The 21,189-nt window shown below is 43.6% G+C and overlaps 2 protein-coding genes across 2 annotated transcripts; both read right to left on the bottom strand.

Annotated features, from left to right (window-relative positions):
* Positions 1 to 3,740: 3,740 nt before the first annotated feature.
* Positions 3,741 to 4,682, bottom strand: LOC140117020 (odorant receptor 131-2-like). The gene has a single exon (XM_072133452.1). It carries the CDS (start codon positions 4,680 to 4,682, stop codon positions 3,741 to 3,743), a length of 942 nt encoding a protein of 313 aa, XP_071989553.1.
* Positions 4,683 to 19,917: 15,235 nt separating this feature from the next.
* On the bottom strand, positions 19,918 to 20,910 carry LOC140117019 (odorant receptor 131-2-like). Its single transcript, XM_072133451.1, has one exon. It carries the CDS (start codon positions 20,908 to 20,910, stop codon positions 19,918 to 19,920), a length of 993 nt encoding a protein of 330 aa, XP_071989552.1.
* Between the last annotated feature and the right edge of the window lie 279 nt (positions 20,911 to 21,189).

Here is a 21,189-nt window from a genome sequence, read left to right as displayed (position 1 = left end):
TCTTCCTCATGCAATCCCTTCCCTTCCTTGGTTGAACTTGATGGACAAGTGTCTTTATACGGACAGCCGTATAAACTATGATACTATGATAAATGTACAGACACAGGACAATCGGGGAACAGGCACAAGATCTGAATTCAGAGTTCAGACTACATTCAGTTACAGCTTCAGGGTTCCGGATGAGGTTCGGGTTCAGAGTTCTGGATCAGATTAAGCTTCAGGGTTACTGATAATGTTGGAGGTACAGGTTTCTCTATCAGGCTGGGATTGTTCGACTTTTATCACTTGCCTCCTTGTCTGTAGGACACAGAGTCAAATGGAAGAGTGGCGCAGAGCAGTGCAGACCATTTGTCTGGAGGATACAGGCGTGTTATGACGTCACGCCGCCTGTGTCCATCCACACAGCAGAGGACCTCGACGTGGGAGAAGCTATCAGTTTTATTATTTCAAAATGGGCCCACATTGTTAATAGGGGGACTGTATATAACAAAAAAAGGAAAGGGAGATTTCAATATTTGGGTCAGATCCTAACGGGGTTTGGGGGGGGGGGGCGGTTATGGGGCTTTCTATCTGATAAAACCTGGCCCAGGGAATTAGGGCATGATGACTCCCAGGATTACAATGTGTGTGGGGGAGCTCTATATATAAGTACTTAATGGGGGTGGAGGGGGCTGTTTATGGGCCATGGATATTAATTGAGCTGGGAGGGTGAGCTGATGGTGTACTGTATATAACTTAACTGGGGGGGGGGGTATATTGGGGCCAGATCTTAAATAAAAGGGAGGCATTTATGGATGTGGTTGTAATGGGGTACTGTGTATAATTAAAACGAGGTGAATATAGAAGATCAGGGCTAGAATATTTTTTGGGGGACAGGGGGATTTCAGTTTTCGCCTCAGGAAGCAGAAAGGCCATGATCGTCCCTGGGTTGGGGTTCCTGGTTCTGCGTAAGATTTGGGTTCAGGGTTCTGGAACATGTCGGGATTCAGGGTTCCGGATTAGACAGGACACAGTCGTTGGGGAGTGACAATCCTTTCCCATGATAGTTTGCCCCGTGACAGCCCTGTGGCACACAGATATATACATCCAATTATTTATATTCTACAATGCAGTATATTTTCAGAGCAATCGGACCCCCTAGGGTTAAAGTATCCTAGGTGTTTAAATAATAATTCCAATCAAACCCTTTCTCAAGAATGGGGGAATGCTGTATGATCTTGCATGCAAACATATTTTTAATTATGAGACAATGATACCAGACCCCATACCCCCGCTCACTGGTCCCTGGAAAAATTTATGCTCCCAGTTGGTCCCTGGACAAAAAAAGTTTGGGGGCTGCTGGCTATATACTAGGGTCAGGGTGCAGTCTATATACTAGCTGCTGGCTATATACTAGGAGGCAGACATTGGCTAAGTACTAGGGGACATGGGCTGCTGGGTATATACTAGGGGGAAGGTGCTGGCTATATACTAGGGGACATGGACTGCTGGCTATATACTAGTGGGCAGGTGCTGGCTATATACTAGGAGGCAGGGGCTTGCTATATACTAGGGGCAGGGGATGTCTATATACTAGGGGGCTGCTGGCTATATACTGGGGGGAATGTGCTGCCTGGCTATATACTGGTTGTAGGCTGACCATTGTATTTCCTACCCTAGGCTTATACTCGAGTCAATTGGTTTTCCCAGCTTTATTAGGTACCTCGGTTTATTCTCTAGTTGGCTTATATACGGTATACACACTAATTACCAAAATGGCAAAAGAGAGGAAGCACTAATAACAAACACGTTTAATAAAAAAGCGTATCCTTTACTTGATAGCATTAAAATTATTCATTATTAAAAAAAACATAAAATAGTACAGGAGACAAATCACAGACAAGGTGTGTAAGGCATATACATAGTATATAGCTAGTGCAAAATGGCAGAGAGTGCAATGCTGCTAAATATACTGGTGTTAAACAATGTAAAAAGTAGTGGCCACACAGAAACATTAATACATACACAAAAGTTGTTGTGTCCATAACAGTAAGACAAAATAATTCAGCATTACAATGCACAAAAAGGATGTAACAATAAGAACTGAAGCTAAGAAGCATCACTTCACTACATTTCCTTTAAGGAATTGAACAGCGGGACCTGAATGGCGCACATGGGCACCACTCGCAGCTATGTCATTCAGCAATCCCCACCACACCCTCCTGGAAGCAAGGACAATGTCCTGCAACTCAAAAGTATGGAAGAATATAGGAAGAGGGGACCAAAACCCTAGGGGGCCTGAGAAGACACACACACATATATATATATATATATATATATATATATATATGTATACATTTTAAAAAAGAAATTCACATTGAAATCACCCCCCCCCCCCTTCCTTTCACTAGAACAAATATAGAAATAATTGAACAAAAATCACAAAAGTACGGAAGAATGTTGGAAGAGTGGACCAAAACCCTAGGGGGCCTAAGAAGACATATATATATATATAATTAATTTTTTTTTTTAAATATACATTTTGAAAAAGAAAATTGTACCCTATATAAATAAATAGTTACAAAATTATTTAAAAATATTACAATTTAAACCCCTTTTCCCATAAAACACATACAAAAATCCCATAAGCATTTGAAAAATAATTATATAGTAGAAATAAATAAATTATTTCACTGTAATAATATAATATAATATAATAATCTAATAATCCCACTAGCAAACCAATTGTATAAATGTGAAGAAAAGGTCAAAGTTTACCAAAATGCTGTCAATGAAAACAAAAGATATTGGGGCAGATTTACTTACCCGGTCCTGTCGCGATCCCCGATCTGGAATGTCGGACGAAGATTCGGAGCTGCCGCGATTCACTAAAATCGTGTGTCCGATTTCCTACATGTGTCGCTTCCCCGATCAGGTCCGCCGGAGTTCACCCTCTTCTTCCCGGTGCATGTAAGTGTATGGCTTGCGACACAATTTACGATGTTAAATCCTGCAATGTGTCCGAATCCGTTGGATCGTCCGACGGCCTGGCCCCAGATTTGTGGCGTGTGAAAGCCGGCACCGATGCGGCAAAATCCGATCACGTGCGCCAAAAACCCCTGTTAAATGCGGAGCACATTTTCGTCAAGTTTCCCGACGATGAGCCCCAATGTCGCAATGACAACTTGCATAACACTGTAAAAGTAAAAACATAGTGGCATCATAATATAATGATATAAAAAAGCAAATTTTTTCCCAAAGATTTTAATTTTAAAAATTAAAACAAAATATGAGAACGGAACCTCAATTGTCCCCTTCTGATTCAACTTTCATGGTGGCATTGAAATTTTATATAGCCCCCCACCCCCACCCTCAATTCACACAGCACCCACCTTTTTTTTCTGCTGTCTCTCTCACTCACTTAACAAATTGTTATATGTATAGTGGCTCCCTCAAGACATGTAGAAAAGAGATCATTAAAAAAAATCATTTTACTATTTTTTTTTTTTTGCTGTTTTTAGTATATTTCCCTTAAGCTTTATTTACAGGTCCGAACAGATGGAGATTTTATTAAGGTCCCGTGTCTTTGAAATATACCCTGGATACTCTGTAACCTCTCTTAACAAGAAAGGGTTAATACTTGTTTTATCACAATTCTATTGGTCAGTGCCAAAAGAGACCCAATGAGAACTAATTCACTGAATAGTGGATACTTTTTGAACCAAATGAAGAGGAGACCTTCCATAGTTTTTGTCTTTTTTCTATGAAAACTGAAATCTGAATATAGAGTTCTTTATGTATCGTCTCAAAAGTTCATCTCGGAGGCCGTAGACTATTGGGCTGAGGAACCTGGGGAGACAGGTGAAGACAAAGAAGTGTATTGTTGGCAAGAACTCTGGCCATTGGATGAGAAACGCTTGGGTAATTGCGGACAATAAGGAACTGGTGCTCAACAGTAGCTGGAAGGCATGGATCATGACGGTTTTCGCGGCTTTAGATGCAGAAGAAGACTGAGGACTCACTTTCTTGGCCACCAGCATGATATTGACATATGTGAATATAAAGACTATTCCAACCACAGAGAAACTCAGAATGAGGGTTATGGACCGTAAGACATTCTGGATTGGGTTGAAGACCAAGTTTTCCTGTCGGCAGATAATATACAGATTGAATAGACCGGTCATTGATGAGGCCATGAAATAGAATTCAACCATGTATGGGATGATCACCAGGGTACAAATCAAAGTGAACATGACATGAGCTCTTTGGGTAGAGAAGACAACCACATGTCGTAATGGGTGACAGATGGTGACATATTGTTCCAGAGCCATGGCCGCCAGGTTACACGGGGTGACTTTAAAAGCCCCTGCAGATAACATGTATAGAACGTAGCAAAGAGGCAAAGGGATGTGGAAAAAAAATATGGATGTCACCATTAAATAGAAGCCTAGAAGAAGAAACATTGTGTCATTGAGGAGCAAGTAGACAAAGAGGACATATCGAGCCTTCTCCCGTAGAGTAGGAGTCTTGAAGAAAATATTCAGCACCAATGTAATGAAGAAGAGGAAAAATGTGAGGCCAAGGACGGTTAAGAGGATGAAAATCCATTGTATGGACTCTGATAATTTGCTGCGGGTGGTCAGGGCGGTGGTTGTGTTTTGCTGAAGTGCAGGTAGAACTTCCTTTTCTCTCGTGAATGTCATGTTTGGGGAGAAAAAGCAAGAAAGATATGCAAATAGATAAGTCACAAAAATAGAGAAAAAATTAATGGGAGAAGTAGAAGAAATCATCCGGATCCCATACTATCTACAATGTACGGTCAGGAACCACACGGATGAAGCCTCGCGTCTTGTCATTGGAGATGCTCATCCTCCGTCTTATATCTGCATGGTCCCTACAGCTATACCTTCTGCTTGAGTGATCTGTCAGACTATGAAATGATCTGGAATATGAGCGGTAATCCAGCGGGAGGGGAGAATTCTCACTTGTTGGAATGGAATGAGATTTTCCCTGAAGTGATTATGTTACTAGGGAGAAATAAAATGAGTAGTTTTCACGACGACCCTGTTTGCTATTTTAGGATAGAAGATGAAATATAGCTGGACATTGAGGATGCAGGTTCTGTATAGTATCCTGAATATTTCTGTAGGTGTTAGAACTGGGCCTGTAAATCCTGCTCAGTAGGTGGTTGGAGCTAGCATCCTGACTGGTCCCATGAATGCCGGACTGGAGGTAGTTTTGGTGACCAAGGCAGCTAAGAAGTGCAATGTGATGGAGACATTACTGGAAAGCCCTTGTTGCATTGAGCATTGTCCTACAGCTGGAAGCCTGACCATCGGAAAAGATAAATATGGCGACAAGATGCCATGCACATATCACTGAGGTGTTACTGTCCCACGCATCAAAGATGACTGACCATCCTATGCCATGGCCCACCCACATCATCACACCAGCAGGGGGTAGTATGTCCTTATATCACTTCTAGGGGTGACTGTCCTATGTCATGGCCTCATCACACCAACAGGGGCAGTGTGACCTCCAGTCCACACTATGGGTGACTGACAGTCTTATATGTTGGCGCCCACATCATCACACCAGCAGGAGGCAGTGTGTCTTCCCATCACTACTAGGGGTGACTTACTGTCCTGTGTCATCTCCCCTCACTTCATCACACCAGCAGGGTCAGTGTGTCTTCCTATCACTACTAGGAGTGACTGACTATCCTATGTCATGGCCCCCACATTATCACACCAGCAGGGGGCAGTGTGTCCTCCTATCACTACTAGGGGTGACTGTCCTATACCATGGCCCCCACATCATCACACCAGCAGGGGGCAGTGTGTCCTCCTATCACTACTAGGGGTGACTGTCCTATACCATGGCCCCCACATCATCACACCAGCAGGGGGCAGTGTGTCCTCCTATCACTACTAGGGGTGACTGTCCTATACCATGGCCCCCACATCATCACACCAGCAGGGGGCAGTGTGTCCTCCTATCACTACTAGGGGTGACTGTCCTATACCATGGCCCCCACATCATCACACCAGCAGGGGGCAGTGTGTCCTCCTATCACTACTAGGGGTGACTGTCCTATACCATGGCCCCCACATCATCACACCAGCAGGGGGCAGTGTGTCTTCCTATCACTACTAGGAATGATTGAGTGTCCCATGCTTTGTGTCCTATGCTTTGACTCCAGACATCATCACACCAGCAGGAGGCAGTGTGTCCTCCTATCACTACTAGGGGTGACTGACATTTCTATGCCATGGTCCCTCACATCATCACACCAGCAGGGGGCAGTGTGTCTTCTTATTACTACTAGGGAGAGACTGACTGTCCTACGCCACGACCCCCTTCCACATCATCTCACCAGCAGGGGGCAGTATATCCTCCTATCACTGCTAGGGGTGACTGTTTTATTCCATGGCCCCCACATAATCATATCAGCAGGGGGCAGTGTTTCTGCAATATTCAGCACACACCCACCCTGCATTGCAAGGGCTCTGCCTGTGAGCCCTCTCCATGCACCCAGCCTGACACTGCATGGGGAAGGGCTTCAGGATGTGTAGTAGTCAGTTGTCAGCAGAGATGAGTGAAGCGATTCACTAAAATGATGTTTTCAACTTAAATTCTCAATTTCAGCTTGTTTTGTTGGTGGCAGTAATTCTAGTAATCAGTCAGCAAGGCGTGAGCGGTGGCAGATCTGAAGCAAAACATGACCGTCCGTGCCGCCTCTGGGTTCTCATCCTATATCCTAAGGCCGATACATTTTTTCACACTTCGATGTATGGAGCCGAGATATGGTGCCATTTCTTGCAGGACGAGTTGTTGTTTTCACTGATCTCAATTTGGCAGCTATATGACCTTTTGTTCACCTTTAATTAACATTTTTATGGTTGGCGAAATGGCGTTTTGGACATTTTGGCGCTATTTTCCGTTATGTGGTTCACTGACGGAAATAATCATACTTATACATTGATAGATTGGACATTTTACCTAACCGATCTTTGTGATTTTTGTTATTATATATGTTTCTATATTTGTTCTAGTGAAAAGAGGGGGGGGGGGTGATTTGAATGTGAATTTCTTTTTCAAAATTTTTAAAAATCATTTTAACTTTTTTTTTTCACTATTATTTAAGGGCCCCTAGGGTACTATGTCACGCAGGGGGGGGGGGTGTTTGCCAGTCGGCAAGATGGCGGTGCCCTCCGGCAACATTGTTAGGGTGTGATTGCAATGTGGTCTGACTTCAGCATTTAATAGGTTAACCCCTTAACGACTTGGCCTTTTTTAGTTTTTTCACTTCCATTTTTCACTCCCCACCTTCAAAAATCTATAACTTTTTTATTTTTCCACATAAAGAGCTCTGTTATGGCTTATTTTCTGCGCAACAAATTGCACTTCGTAATGACGGTATTCAATATTCCATGGCGCGTACTGGGAAGCAGGAAAAAAATTCCAAATGCAGTGAAAATGGTGAAAAAACACATTTGCGACACTTTCTTGTGGGCTTGGATTTTACAGCTTTCACTGTGTGCCACAAATGACAGGTCTAATTTATTCTTTGGGTTGGTACAATTAAGGGGATACCAAATTTGTATAGGTTTTATAATGTTTTCATACATTTAAAAAAATTAAAACCTCCTGTACAAAATTTTTTTTTTTGATTTTGTCATCTTCTGGCGGCAATAACTTTTTCATACTTTGGTGTACGGAGCTGTGGGTGGTGTCATTTTTTGCGACTTTTGATGGCGTTTTCATTGCTATCATTTTTAGGACTGTGCGACCTTTTGATCACTTTTTATTAATTTTTTTATATCTTTCAAAATGGCAAAAAAATGTCATTTTTGACTTTGGACGCTATTTTCCGTTACGAGGTTAAACACAGTGAAAAACCGTAATTATATTTTGATAGATCGAACATATTCGGACGCGAATTTAAACTTTTTTTTACTTTTACTTTTACTATTTTTCAGACTCCCTAGGCTACTTTAACCCTAGGTTGTCTGATCGATCCTACCATATACTGCCATACTGCAATATGGCAGTATATGGGGATTTTACTCCTCATTCATTACAATGTGCTGATAGCACATTGTAATGAATGGGTTAAAACGAGACTGCTTCGGGCCTTCGTGAGACCTGTAGCTGTCATGGCAATGGATCACCGCTCCCCGTGACGTCATCGTCGGCGATCGCCGTGAAAGCACCCGCAATCGGTGCTAGCATCAGTGCGGTGGTTTTTACGAATCCGTCGGGTTTTCGTTCGGCCACGCCCCCCGATTTCCGTCGCGTGCATGTCGGCGCCAATGCGCCACAATACGATCGCGTGTGCCAAAATCCCGGGGCAATTCAGGTACAATCGGCGCAAATCGGAAATATTCGGGTAACGCGTCGGGAAAACGCGAATCGGGCCCTTAGTAAATGACCCCTATAGTATTATACTGTATGATGCCAGGAGTCCCTGCTTCCCTGACTATAGTTTGGTGCTGTTTTGGAGCAGCTTTTGCATCACATATAACTGTGTCATGCATTTAGGATGCAGTGTTCAGGCCGTGAAATCCCCTTGATGCATTCACGCAAAGGGGGAGATTTAACATAAGTTGGGGATCCGTGTGTGAAAGTATTTTTAAAAGCCCCACACCCATGGAGCTTAGACCTCATGATGCATCTGCTGCCCATGTTGTGCTGGACGACAAAACTACGTCAGGACCTGTAAAAACCTGCAATAAATGTTTCCAGGTTTTTAGAAAGTGCACAGACATGGCAGGGTACTGGACATGCCCCTTCACATCTCCTCTACGACAACATGGCATGGAGGGGCCACAGCCACAAAACTAGTGTAGAAGCACTGACAAATATCCCCATAGTGTTTGCATTGCAATTTTGAAACACAATTCAAAGTCAGTGGGGAGGAGCTTCTCGGGATTGCAAATGTGTTTACACGGAAACGCTCGTTATCGGGAGGAAGCACCCCATATTGTAAAAAATACAAAACATTGGGGCAGATTTACTTACCCGATCCATTCGCGATCCAGCGGCGCGTTCTCTGCGCTGGATTCGGGTCTGGCCAGGATTCATTAAGGCAGTTCCTCCACCGTCCACCAGGTGGCGCTGCTGTGCTGAAGTTCCCTGGAATGCACTGGAATACACCGAGCCGGGCTGAGTGAAGGTAAGTGCAAGCTCCGCACTTAGCCTGGGAGGTAAAACCTCCGCTAGCAGCTAAACATCTGCAGTTAGCCAATTGGAGTAAGGCTGGATTCACACTACCGTTTCCCGCCGTATCATAGCATGGCGGGCACACGGCAGCGCGCGGGGAGAGGAGGAGAGAGCTGCTCACCCCCGCACCTCCCCATAGGGATACATCCCGCACGGAGGGGTACGGAGCGGTACGGTGACGCTGTTGTATGCTGCACCGTACCGCTCCCGTAGAGCGCCGTGCGCCCATTGCCGTCAATGGGGGACGTATATCGGCCGTACATATGTCGGCCATATATACGTCCCCCATGCGGTAGTGTGAATGTAGCCAAAATTAGAGAATTGCTTATTTTTGCTTAGTGCTGACTTTGGCAAAAGTTTTTTTTAACTTTCCATTTATACTTATTTTACACCATCTGCAAAAATTAAATAACAATAAAAACAATTAAATAAAAAACAACAAAAAAAAATATAAAAAACAACAAAAACTCATTGGGGCCGATTTAGGAAGGGTCAGCGGATCGGATTTTCATCGGATTTTCCGACATTTTGGGGATTTGCGTCACTGGGACAGGTATTTAACTGAGGACTGTGTCGCACGCGATCGGATTGTGGGGCAGCTGTGCCGACTTTCATGTGACACAAATCAGGGGGCGTGGCTGTCGGACGATCCGACTGATTCGGACTGAGCGCGGGATTTAACTTTCAAATTGTGTCGCAAGACAATGCACTTACATGCACCAGGAAGAAGATGGTGAACTCCGGCGGACCTGAGCGGGGAAACGACACATGCAGGATACCGGACGCACGATCTTAGTGAATCGCGGCACAGTGCATTCCAGTCGGACGGGTAAGTAAATGTGCCCCATTTACTTAACAGTGCGATGGAGTTCACCGAAAGCCCCATAATAATGCACTGTGCTGCTAAGATCATCTGCCCAATATTCTGCATGTGTCGCTTCCCGGCTCAGGTCCGCCGGAGTTCACCTTCTTCTTCCTGGTGCATGTAAGTGCTTTGGATAGCGACACAATTTGAAAGTTATGTCCCGCGCTCAGTCCAAATCAGTCGGATCGTCCGGCGGCATGCCCCCCATTTGTGTCGCATGGAAGCCGGGCGCAACTGTGCCACAATCCCAGTGCAGACACCTGTTTAATACCTGTCCAAACTGTGCAAATCCTGAAAAAAGAAGGAAAGTGCGATTTGAGACCCTGAGTAAATGAGCCCCATGGGCTTTTGGGAAAAAGCATCGCCTGAGGTGCTGTGCTCAACTTACCTCATGGACAGTGTGACCTAATTAGTAAAGGTCATGTGCACACACAACAATCATGATAGACTAATGTGTAGAGCGAAAATCTGGGCTCTAATATGGGTATGCTACATTCCGGAAACACCAGGAGATGTCTATTCAACCTCTGGGTGATTGCAGTAGTTGTTGGGTCGGCAGACTTCACCATGCATTTTGTTTCAGAAACCAGATAAATGAGAGCCGTGGGAAGTGTCAGAACCAGAGTGTGGAGTATGGGGGAAAGGTAAGTACCTGTTTAGTGTAAGGGTCCCCATTTATATCTACTTTAAGTTTATTGTCAATTGCCCTAGACAACGAATTAAACTTCAGAAACGCAGAAATTGGATCCCTCACCTTTAAGACGTGATGGAATATCCTATAGATCTATAGCACCTCTCTGAACCTCTTTGAACTAGATCAACCCACCCGAAAGTATCACAGTTCTGCCAGTAATGATCTTTGTTTCGTTTGGTGTGTCCTGGTATTTTCTACTTACTTAAACAAAACATTTTGTTAAAAAAATTAAAAGAAAGTAATAGAACAATACTTTTAAGGGATTAATAATTATAATTTATCCATATCAATTATTTTGGTCATTGATAGAAAACACCAATTCAACCCTACAGGAATAAGAATAATAGGGGGGGACCTTCCATCAGTCTCACTGGGCAAGTTTTGTTCTTTTTTCTAAGAAAAGTATCTGAAAAAAAGACTTCATTATGTATTGTCTCAAGAGTTCATCTCGGAGCCCATAGATTAAAGGGCTAAGGAACCTGGGCAGACAGGTGAAGACAAAGAAATATATAATTGGCAAGAACTCTAAACTTTTGACACGCAGTGCTTGGGTGGACAATAAGGAACTGGTGCACAATAGTAGCTGGAAGGCATGGATCATGACAGTTTTAGATGCAGAAGAAGACCGAGTACTCATCTTCTTGGCCACCAGCATGATCTTGACATATGTGAATATGATGATTACTCCAACCACAGAGAAACATAGAATGAGGGTTATGTACCGTATGACATTCTGGATTGGGTTGAAGACCAAGTTTTCCTGTCGGCAGATAATGTAGAGTTTGAATAGACCGGTCATTGATGAGGCCATGACACAGAACTCTCCTACAAATTGGATCATCACAACTGAACAAATCAAAGTGAACATGACATGAGCTCTTTGTGTAGAGAAGAGAATCAAGTGTCGTAATGGGTGACAGATAGTGACATATTGTTCCAGAGCCATGGCCGCCAGGTTACACGGGGTGACTTTGAAGGCCCCTGCAGATAACATGTATATAATGTAGCAAAGAGGCAAAGGGATATGAAATAAAAATAAAGATGTCACCATTAAATAGAAGCCTAGAAGAAGATACAATGTGTCATTGAGGAGCAAGTAGACAAAGAGGACATATCGAGCCTTCTCCCGTAGAGTAGGAGTCTTGAAGAAAATATTCAGCACCAATGTAATGAAGAAGAGGAAAAATGTGAGGCCAAGGACGGTTAAGAGGATGAAAATCCATTGTATGGACTCAGATAACTTGCTTCGGGTGGTCAGGGGGGTGGTTTTGTTGCCATGAAGGAAAGATGAGTCCACCATTGATGGAGATGTGAGGGCATCATCTCTTAAGAAGGTCATGTTTGTAAAGAAAGAACGAGAAAAATATACAAACATATAAGTCATAAAAATAGAGAAAAAATTAATGGGACATGTGGTAGAAATCATCCGGATACCCTTGTACTGTCGTCGACATACAAACAAGAATTTTTGGAAATATTTGTTTGTGGCTTAAGGCTCTTCATTGCTCGGCTGAAGCACTCTTTTACGTCTTGTCATTGGAGACGCTCATCCACTGCCTTTTATTTACACGGTCCCAAAAGTTATATCTTCTGCTTGAATGATCTGTCAGTAAATTAAATGAATCGGAAACTGAGCCATAATCCTACGGGTCGTGGAGAATTCTCACATGCACTTCACCTACAGAGCTTGATTTCTCTTTTGTCTCTTATCATTTTGAGAATACATGTTTCAGAGAGAATTAGGGATAACAATGGACATGAATTGTGTATAACATTGGCTTGGGGGTATTGGTGGATGGTAAACTTAATTTTAGTGATCAGAGCCAGGTGGCTGCTGCTAAAGCAAATAAAATTACGGGATGTATCAAGAGAGGAATAGATTCTCATGATAAAGACATAGTTTTGCCCTTATACAAATCCCTGGTCAGACCACACATGGAATATTGGGGGTCATTTACTAAGGGCCCGATTCGCGTTTTCCCGACGTGTTACACGAATATTTCCGATTTGCGCCGATTGTACCTGAATTGCCCCGGGATTGTGGCGCACGCGATTGGATTGTGGCGCATCGGCGCCGGCATGCGCGCGACGGAAATCGGGGGGCGTGGCAGAACGAAAACCCGACGTATTCGGAAAAACCGCCGCATTTAAAAACCGAAAAAGTGTCGCTTGGGGATCGCTTACCTTCACCTGGTCCAAGGTGGTGCATTCCGGCGCGATGAGATGACTTTCAGCGCAGCAGCGTCACCTGGTGGACGGCGGAGGAACTGCCTTCATAAATCCCGGCCGGACCCGAATCCAGAGCAGAGAACGCGCTGCTGGATCGCGAATGGGCCGGGTAAGTAAATCTGCCCCATTGTGTACAGTTTTGGGCATCAGTATATAAAAAGGACATAGTAGAGCTGGAACAGGTGCAGAGGAGAGCAACCAGGATTATTAGGGGAATGGGGGAACTAGAATACACTGACAGATTACAAAATTTGAGATTATTCAGTTTTGAAAAAAGACGACTGAGGGGAGACCTCATTACAATGTACAAATACCTGAACGGACAGTACAAGGATCTCTCCAAAGATCTTTTTATACCTCGGCCTGTGACCAGGACAAGGGGGCATCCTCTGCGCCTAGAGGAGAGGCGATTCTACCATCACCATAGACAAAGGTTCTTTACTGTACGAGCAGTGAGACTATGGAACTCTCTGCCGCAGGAGGTTGTTATGGCGGACTCTATGTACATGTTCAAGAGAGGCCTGGATGCCTTTCTGGAGAGAAAAAATATCACGGGTTATGGGGATAAAACATTTATTTAATTCTTAAAGGTTGGACTTGATGGACTTGCGTCTTTTTCCAGCATTATATACTATGATGATAATGAGGTTCCGTGTTGCGTCCTGTTGCTCCGTGTGGGCATCTTCCAACTTATTATTCCCTTTTGGCTTTTCCTTTGCCAATGTTATGTTCCCCGCAACACATTTGTGCTACTATGCAACTATAACTGTGTGAATATGTAAAACTCCAACTTCTAGTATGGAAGGAAGCTAGCAAGCTTCTGTGTCCCAGAACTGTTTTATCCTGTTTTCCCACCATAATTTAAGGGGTACTATCCTGGTAACTTTAAAAAGGCATAGTCTCCATATGAGGAACTCATCTTCCAAAGGTTAGTACATTGTAAACCATTAATCTCTTATGCCTTTTTTTTGATGGACTTATACTGAATCTGGAGTGTCTGTCATGTCCCAGGACTTGTTTCTATTCATTGACATGTATATGTGTTATACTGCTTTGCCTTCCTGTCCTCTAGCTGCAGTATTGTAACTCCTCCCCTCTCCCTCATGTTGGCAGCCATCTTTCATGTCAAGAAAAGAATATGTCTGTATGTTCCTGCTACCCTGGAAACTTATATCCTTTTCATATCATTGTAAACTGCATTTCTTCAAGATTTCTGCACCAAATAAAGCTAGAATCTTCCTACATGCCTCTATAATGGATTTGACGCTATCTGACAATAAGTGACTTGGTGTGAGTACTGGTTAAAGCAAATATATAAGACTATCTATAAAACACCTGCTTACAGACACATAATTGAGTCAGAATAGTGCCCATCCTTCTTCCATAGGACATCTTCCATACCATTCGAGCAACAGCGAGACAGGGCATCTGCAAGGCAAGATAAGGTTATCTTACACGGCCAACTCAAGTGAATTTAAGTGAAGTCTACCACTGCAATGGTCCACCATGACCTGCAGAAACTTGTGCTGTTACATGGACTTCACTATCAGGTAGTCCAAAATTATGAGCTGTAGAGGATGGTTGGTTGTATGATGCTGATTGGCGTCATTTAAACCTCAGTTCTCATTTGACTTTTTCAGCAAACATTTTGGACCATCGTTTACAGGTTGGAATTGGTAATAGTAGTCATATTAAAATTTGGTTTGGGTTTTATTCCGTCCATTAACTCAGCTATTGTCTTGAAATGTGAATCTTATCTTTACCAGGTAAGGTCAATGTCAGTAGGATGCTGCAGTTTTCCTGGTCTCCTGACCATTGAAATCTTCCCATGGTTGAAGAATTTGGCATAGGCAGGTACAGTGTCATTTATTAATAAAATGTATAGATGGTCTATTCAGCCTCATCATTTCTGTGGACCAACTACTGAGTGTTGTTTCAGAACCATTGGTATGTCTTGGTTTGCAGATTCAGTCTGTTTTCTCTAGGCTACTGAGACCCTGATGGTCTAGAGGGTATTATCTATTTAGGTGGTACCAATTGCGTTTTCACATTTGTGTTGGTGTCAATCCACATTCTGAATCATTGGCGTAAAATAGAGTGAGTGCCAACCCAAGATTTAATAAAGTTTTCTCTATGTTCTTTGGTTGCCTTGGTACCCTCCAATTGAATAACTTCTATTCTACAAATATACTTAAATATATGGATCAACTGAATGAACCAGCTAGTTTCTGGTAAGTTTTTGCTCTTCTGGTATGTAAGACTTATGAGCCACTTGTTTTATAGGGTGCCAGAGTCACAACATGGACAATAACCAAGGTTTCTTCCTTGCAGTTTGTGTTTGGTATCTGCTGAAGGGGTAGCAGCAATTTATGGCCATTCTAAATCTAACCAGGGACACTGAAGGCTCTCTACTCTACTCTAGGCAGCCCACCTGGCACAGAGGGAATTTCAATTTTGAGACACTACACTCTAATACTTCAGTTCCATCTCATGGGCCATTGTTGCATCTGATTCCCACTTTATTTCAATTCCCAACATCAGAGTGACTTTAGGTCAATTGCAATCTTTCCTATGACCATTACTTATAGATTTGCATAACTGCAACCATCGAAATGGGCAGGCAAGTGACAGTGATCAGATTTACTTAGGTTGGACTTGCCTGGACCAGGAAGTAGAGCAAGTGGGTTTCAAGAACTGTATTGGCCATGGTTTTCACACTGTCTGTAATTGATAGGAAAATTCAAGTTCAATAAATTTGGCTACATTAAGGTCCTACAATATGTGGGACAAGAACTCTCTCGCACCCTATAGCCCATCCAAGAAAAGCTGAGTCTAACAAAGCCCACGCTATCACAGCCCACGCAATCATAAAAGTGATTAGTGCCGTGGTGCGTATGCGGCCGCCCGCTGATACACTGCCGTAAATGTCTTTTACCTATTCTCGAGATCATCAGCAACCCTTCAATAATTTAGAGAGCTCCAGTAGCTCCTTGTCAAATAATATGTATCACAGCACCCACAATAATTACTAACTTGCACACTACTACTCCTGTTTCATAAATTAATATGTACTTAAACATAGCACCCCAAATGAATATGTAATTTAGCATTGATATGAGAGGTCTAGATGTTCCCATTCAGGGTTTGAGTTTGACTATGCGACCCAGACCTATTTCCGGATTGGCCAATCTGACAAATTAACTCCCCTGGCTATGATTTTTCGGGGGGATGTGAGAGGCCACAATATGATGGAGAGATTATGGGTCACAATATGAGAGGGGATGAGGTGTCACAATATGAAGGGGAGGTGAGAGGTCACAATATGGGAGGGGGGGGGGGGTTGAGAGGGGACACAATATGAAGAAGAGTTGAAAGGGGCCAAAATATGAGGGTTACATGAGGGTCCATAATATGAAGGGGAGATGAGAAGCCACAATCTGCTCGACCAGCCGCTCCCCCCATTCACGCCCCTTCAAGCCCCACTGGCGTGAAGGTGGCAGAGAGGGCAAAATAGTTGCAATAAGCTAGCATTTGCGATTATTTCAGGGCCCCTGTGCACACTGTTCTTTGTGCAAAGCAAATTTCAGCACTGCAGGAGGCATTCTGGTACTGAGTCGGACCATGCGCCACATTTATCATGCAAACTCTGACAGAATTGTGTGTGCTAAATTAAAAAAGCATCGGCAGCAAGTGGTTAAATACTTTTTTATTTTAGCGCATTACAACAGATGCTCTTACAACACTCATGATTATGAACAACAAGATTTGCATGCAGAAAAGAAATAAAGAAACATTGATATGAAAATAGAAGATTTATCATTAGACCAGCTCCTTGGGACAGTTCTATGGGCCACATGTATCACTTTCGTGCGCCTAATTGTAGTAGTTGCGCCAGAATTATCACAAGTTACAACCATCTGTGATAAGTTAATTTTCTGCCTCTTATTAATCACTTTACTTTAACACAGTTTAGGCGCAGTTTAGGCGTAATGTTAGATTCAGGCACTTACATGTGATCCTGCTACAAGCTCCTCTCTGCTTCTCCCACAGCCCAGAATGAAGATAACACTCACAGCAGCACCCAGGTGTGTGACACCCAGCACCCAGTGACCTCCTCAGCAGCACCCAGGTGTGTGACACCCAGCACCCAGTGACCTCCTCAGCAGGGGCTTCTCCTGGAGGGGATCCCCCAGTGCTGGTCTCCTGCTGCACCCCTGTAATTCTGCACAATATCCCCCTCAGACACACTGGTGATACTGTGCAGAATTACACTTGTCTGTAGTATCTGCAACATTCTGCAAACTTCTCTCCTGCTCTGAGCTGAAGCTGATGGTCATGACCTGTAAATAGAGTCCGCAGGTCGTGTCTGTATTAGGGCACATTCACATGGCCGTCTGCGGGGACGTACATGCGGCCGCAAATTTCCATAGACGGCAATACACATGTGTGGCACCGATCTGGCCCGCACACCGCAAAAAGATAGAGCATGCTCTATCTTTTGGCGTGTGTGCGGCCGTGCGCCGCTATTCTCTATGGAGGGAGGAGGGGTCACCTCCTCCTCCTCTCCAGCACACGGGCATACCGCCGTGTGAATGTACCCTTATCTGTACTAGTGTCTGCTGAGCTCTGCTGCTGTACTATACAGAGGCTGCAGGTAGTGTCTTATCTGTACTAGTGTCTGCAGTGTCTGGCTGAGCTCAGCTGCTGGGGATGAGCTGCTCTGCACAGGGGCTGACTTCTCAGTTAACGCCACCTTCGGACTGGAGTGTTTCTGCGCCCGTTTTTGCACCTAAATGAAAAGTCGCAAATGATGAATATCATTTGGCGCAACAAAACATCTGGATTGGTAGGATAAATGAGGGAAACCTGTTTTTTTATTTTTGCGTTTAATCACAAAAACAGTGCACCAGTATGCAAAGGCGCAAATACAACAGAAAAAACAAGTGATACATGTGGTCCTATGTCTATTCTTGGAGCTCCGGTGCCCATCAGATTCATTATAAAGGCTTTGGCCCTTTATTAAATGTTTTCAAAGTCTATTTTCTATCTGGTATTTTTTTTTTAATCCAAAAAAGCCTCATAATGCATATAAAGTCCCAGCACATAGAACAGCAGGGGACTGGAGTAGCTGGGGCAGATTTACTTACCCGGTCCATTCGCAATCCAGCGGTGTGTTCCCTGGTGGATTCGGGTCTTCCGGCAATTCACTAAGACAGTTCCTCCGACGTCCACCAGGGTGGTTTTTAAATGCGGCAGTTTTTCCGAATCCGTCGGGTTTTCGTACGGCCACGCCCCCTGATTTCCGTGCATGCCGGCGCCGATGCGACACATACGGATCACGTGCGCCAAAATCCTGGGGCAATAAAGGGAAAAATCGGCGCAAAACTGAAAAATTCGGGTAACACGTCAGGGAAAACGCGAATCGGGCCCTTAGTAAATGACCCCCACTGTGAGACTTTTTATGAGACATTTACTTACCCGGTCCAGCGGAGTTCACAAAAAGTGCATTGTCCCACGATAATGCACTGTGCGGCGATTCACTAAGATCCTGCACCCGATATCCTGCATGTGTCGCTTCCCCGCTCAGGTCTGCCAGAGTTCACCTTCTTCTTCCCGGTGCATGTAAGTGCATTGTCTTACGACACTATTTGAATGTAAAATCCCGCGCTCAGTCAATCAATCAGATTGTCTGATGGCACATTGCCCGATTTCTGTCGCATGAAAGCAGAGCAGCTGCTCCAAAATCTGATCGGGTGCGACACAATCCCAGCGTAAACACCTCTTAAATACCTGGCAAAGTTGCACAAATCCCGAAAACGCCGAACAGTCCTACAAAATTGCGGTCCGCGACCCTTAATAAATAAGCACCAGTGAGTGGAAGTTATCCAAATCCTTTAAACAAAAGTAAATAGACAATCTATGTAATCTATGTTATCTATGTCTATCTTCTGGATCACAGACCATGAGCTAAACTTTGATATGAAATGTAAATTGGGTTTGAGAGTTTAGCACTGAAGTCAAGCTCTCCCCGCCTTAGTAAGTAAGATTGATTAGGTACCTCGGCTAATACTCGGGTCGGCTTATACTCGAGTACATACAGCCAATTTACATCTCATTTCAAAGTAAATTTTTTAGAATGACAACAACACTGGGCCAGGAAAGAAACATGAATTGGAATGTGTTAACTTGTTTGACAACAGACTAGTAGTGGTTTGTTAGTTTAATTTCTGCTGAAAGGTTCCCTTTGAAGTGGACATTTTAACATCTTTACCCACTTGGACTGTTCTCATCCTCTTATAGTCTCTACTCCACTGATTCTGGCACAGTTAAAAAAAAATTCTGTAGACCCCTTTTTTCACGAGAAATCAGTGTCATTGAGTTCGTAACTGTTGAATAGGTGGCTCTGGGCTAGAGCGGACAGATTGGAACGCCCAATGGATGCCCATTTGGGAATTATGGAGGAAATAAAATGTTCAATTGCTCTAGAATCAGTGGAAGCAAAAAGTTGTAAGTGGTTGGATTTGGTGGAGCTGTAAGATCCGGTAGTTTTTGGCCAAAAATCTAAAATGTCACATGGGTATCCAAAGATGGAGGCCTTGGTCCCATCATAGATTGGCCTAATTAGGTTTGATCATATCAGGACCTTTTTTGATCTGCTAATTATCAGGGCAACAGAGTCCTCCAAAGTGCCTCAGAGAGCTTGACATCTACTTACCATCTACATCAATGTCCAACATAAACACATTACTCAAGGATGTAGATGCTCCTGAAAGTAAATGGTGATTTTCAGCTACAGATTGTCCATGCGACAACCATGAACTCATGTATGGGGGCAAAATAGCAAAGGAGGCATGCAAGAGCTACAATAAGACATAAGTTAAAGGGCATCACACTCCATAAGGAGTCTCCATAAACCACCAATTGGTCATCTGGAGACCTTCTCTTTATTACTCCCAAAAATGTTACAAAACCAGCGTGGTAAAGACCTTTTCATATGTTCTCTTAACGTTTCATCCCGGACTCCATAAATAACAGGACTGAGGAACCTTGGTAAACAAGTGAAAACCAAAAAATTAGCAGTGGGCAATACCTCAAACTGTTTGATCGGGAGGGACTCTGTCAACATGGACAAGATAGACGCCATGCATAGAAGTAACTGAATCGCGTGGAGCATGACGGTTCTCCCAGCTTTGGATGCTGAAGATGATTTAGAACTTACTCTATGAGCAACTAATGAGATCTTGATATAGGTGACTAAGATGATGAAGGCCACTGAGGAGAAGCATAGGATGAGATTGGCAGACCTTATAACATACTGCACGGGATTAACCAGTAGAAATTCCTGCCGACATACTATGTAAAGATTGAATATGTTGGTCAATGAGGAGATCATGACGTATAGTTCAACTGCGTATGGTATGGTCAACATGGAACATATGGCCGTGAAGGCTGCATGTGCTCTATTAGTGGTGCAAAACAGCACATGATGTAGTGGGTGGCAAATAGCCACGTATTGTTCTAGAGCCATGGCTGCCAGGTTGTAGGGGGTAACTCTAAAAGTTATCGAGGAAAGGGTATACAAGAAATAACATAAAGGTACGGGAATTTTAACTCCATAAACAGCTGTAAGCAACAAATAGAACCCCAAAGAGATAAAGAATATATCATTTATGAGCATGTAGAGGAAGAGGACATATCGAGCGCTGTCCCGGAGTCGTGGGCTTTTGAAAAAAGCGTTGAATATCATCACGATAAAGCAGATGAAGAAACCAAAGCCCACCACGATCAAGAATATGAGAGTCCACCTTGTATATTCAACAAACATATTAGGGGTGATGGATGTTTGGTTCATGAGGCTTTCGAGTATGGAAGAGTTAACCATGTTGGGGTGAGTGTTCTTCTCTTGGAGGATTTTCATACTTCAGTATTCCGAAAAAAAACAAGACGACTGATTAGGTTTTCATAATACATATCGGAGGACGTTAATCATAGTCTGGCGCTAATTGCCGGTTCTATCAGAAGACTCCGGCCTCTGATAGGTGGCCAGCAACGCTGGGGTTCTTCACACCTTGATAGCGCTATAGGCAGTGCACGAAACTAGCACCCCCCCCAACTGGCATAGAGGGGAAGAAGTCACTGGAAATTGCACATCGTGTGTGAGAGATGTCATAATCCAAATTTCAGTGCAACCAAAAAA

Source organism: Engystomops pustulosus, chromosome 2, assembly GCF_040894005.1.
Source record: "Engystomops pustulosus chromosome 2, aEngPut4.maternal, whole genome shotgun sequence".
NCBI lineage: Eukaryota > Metazoa > Chordata > Amphibia > Anura > Leptodactylidae > Engystomops > Engystomops pustulosus.
This window is presented reverse-complemented; position numbering and strand designations above follow the sequence as displayed.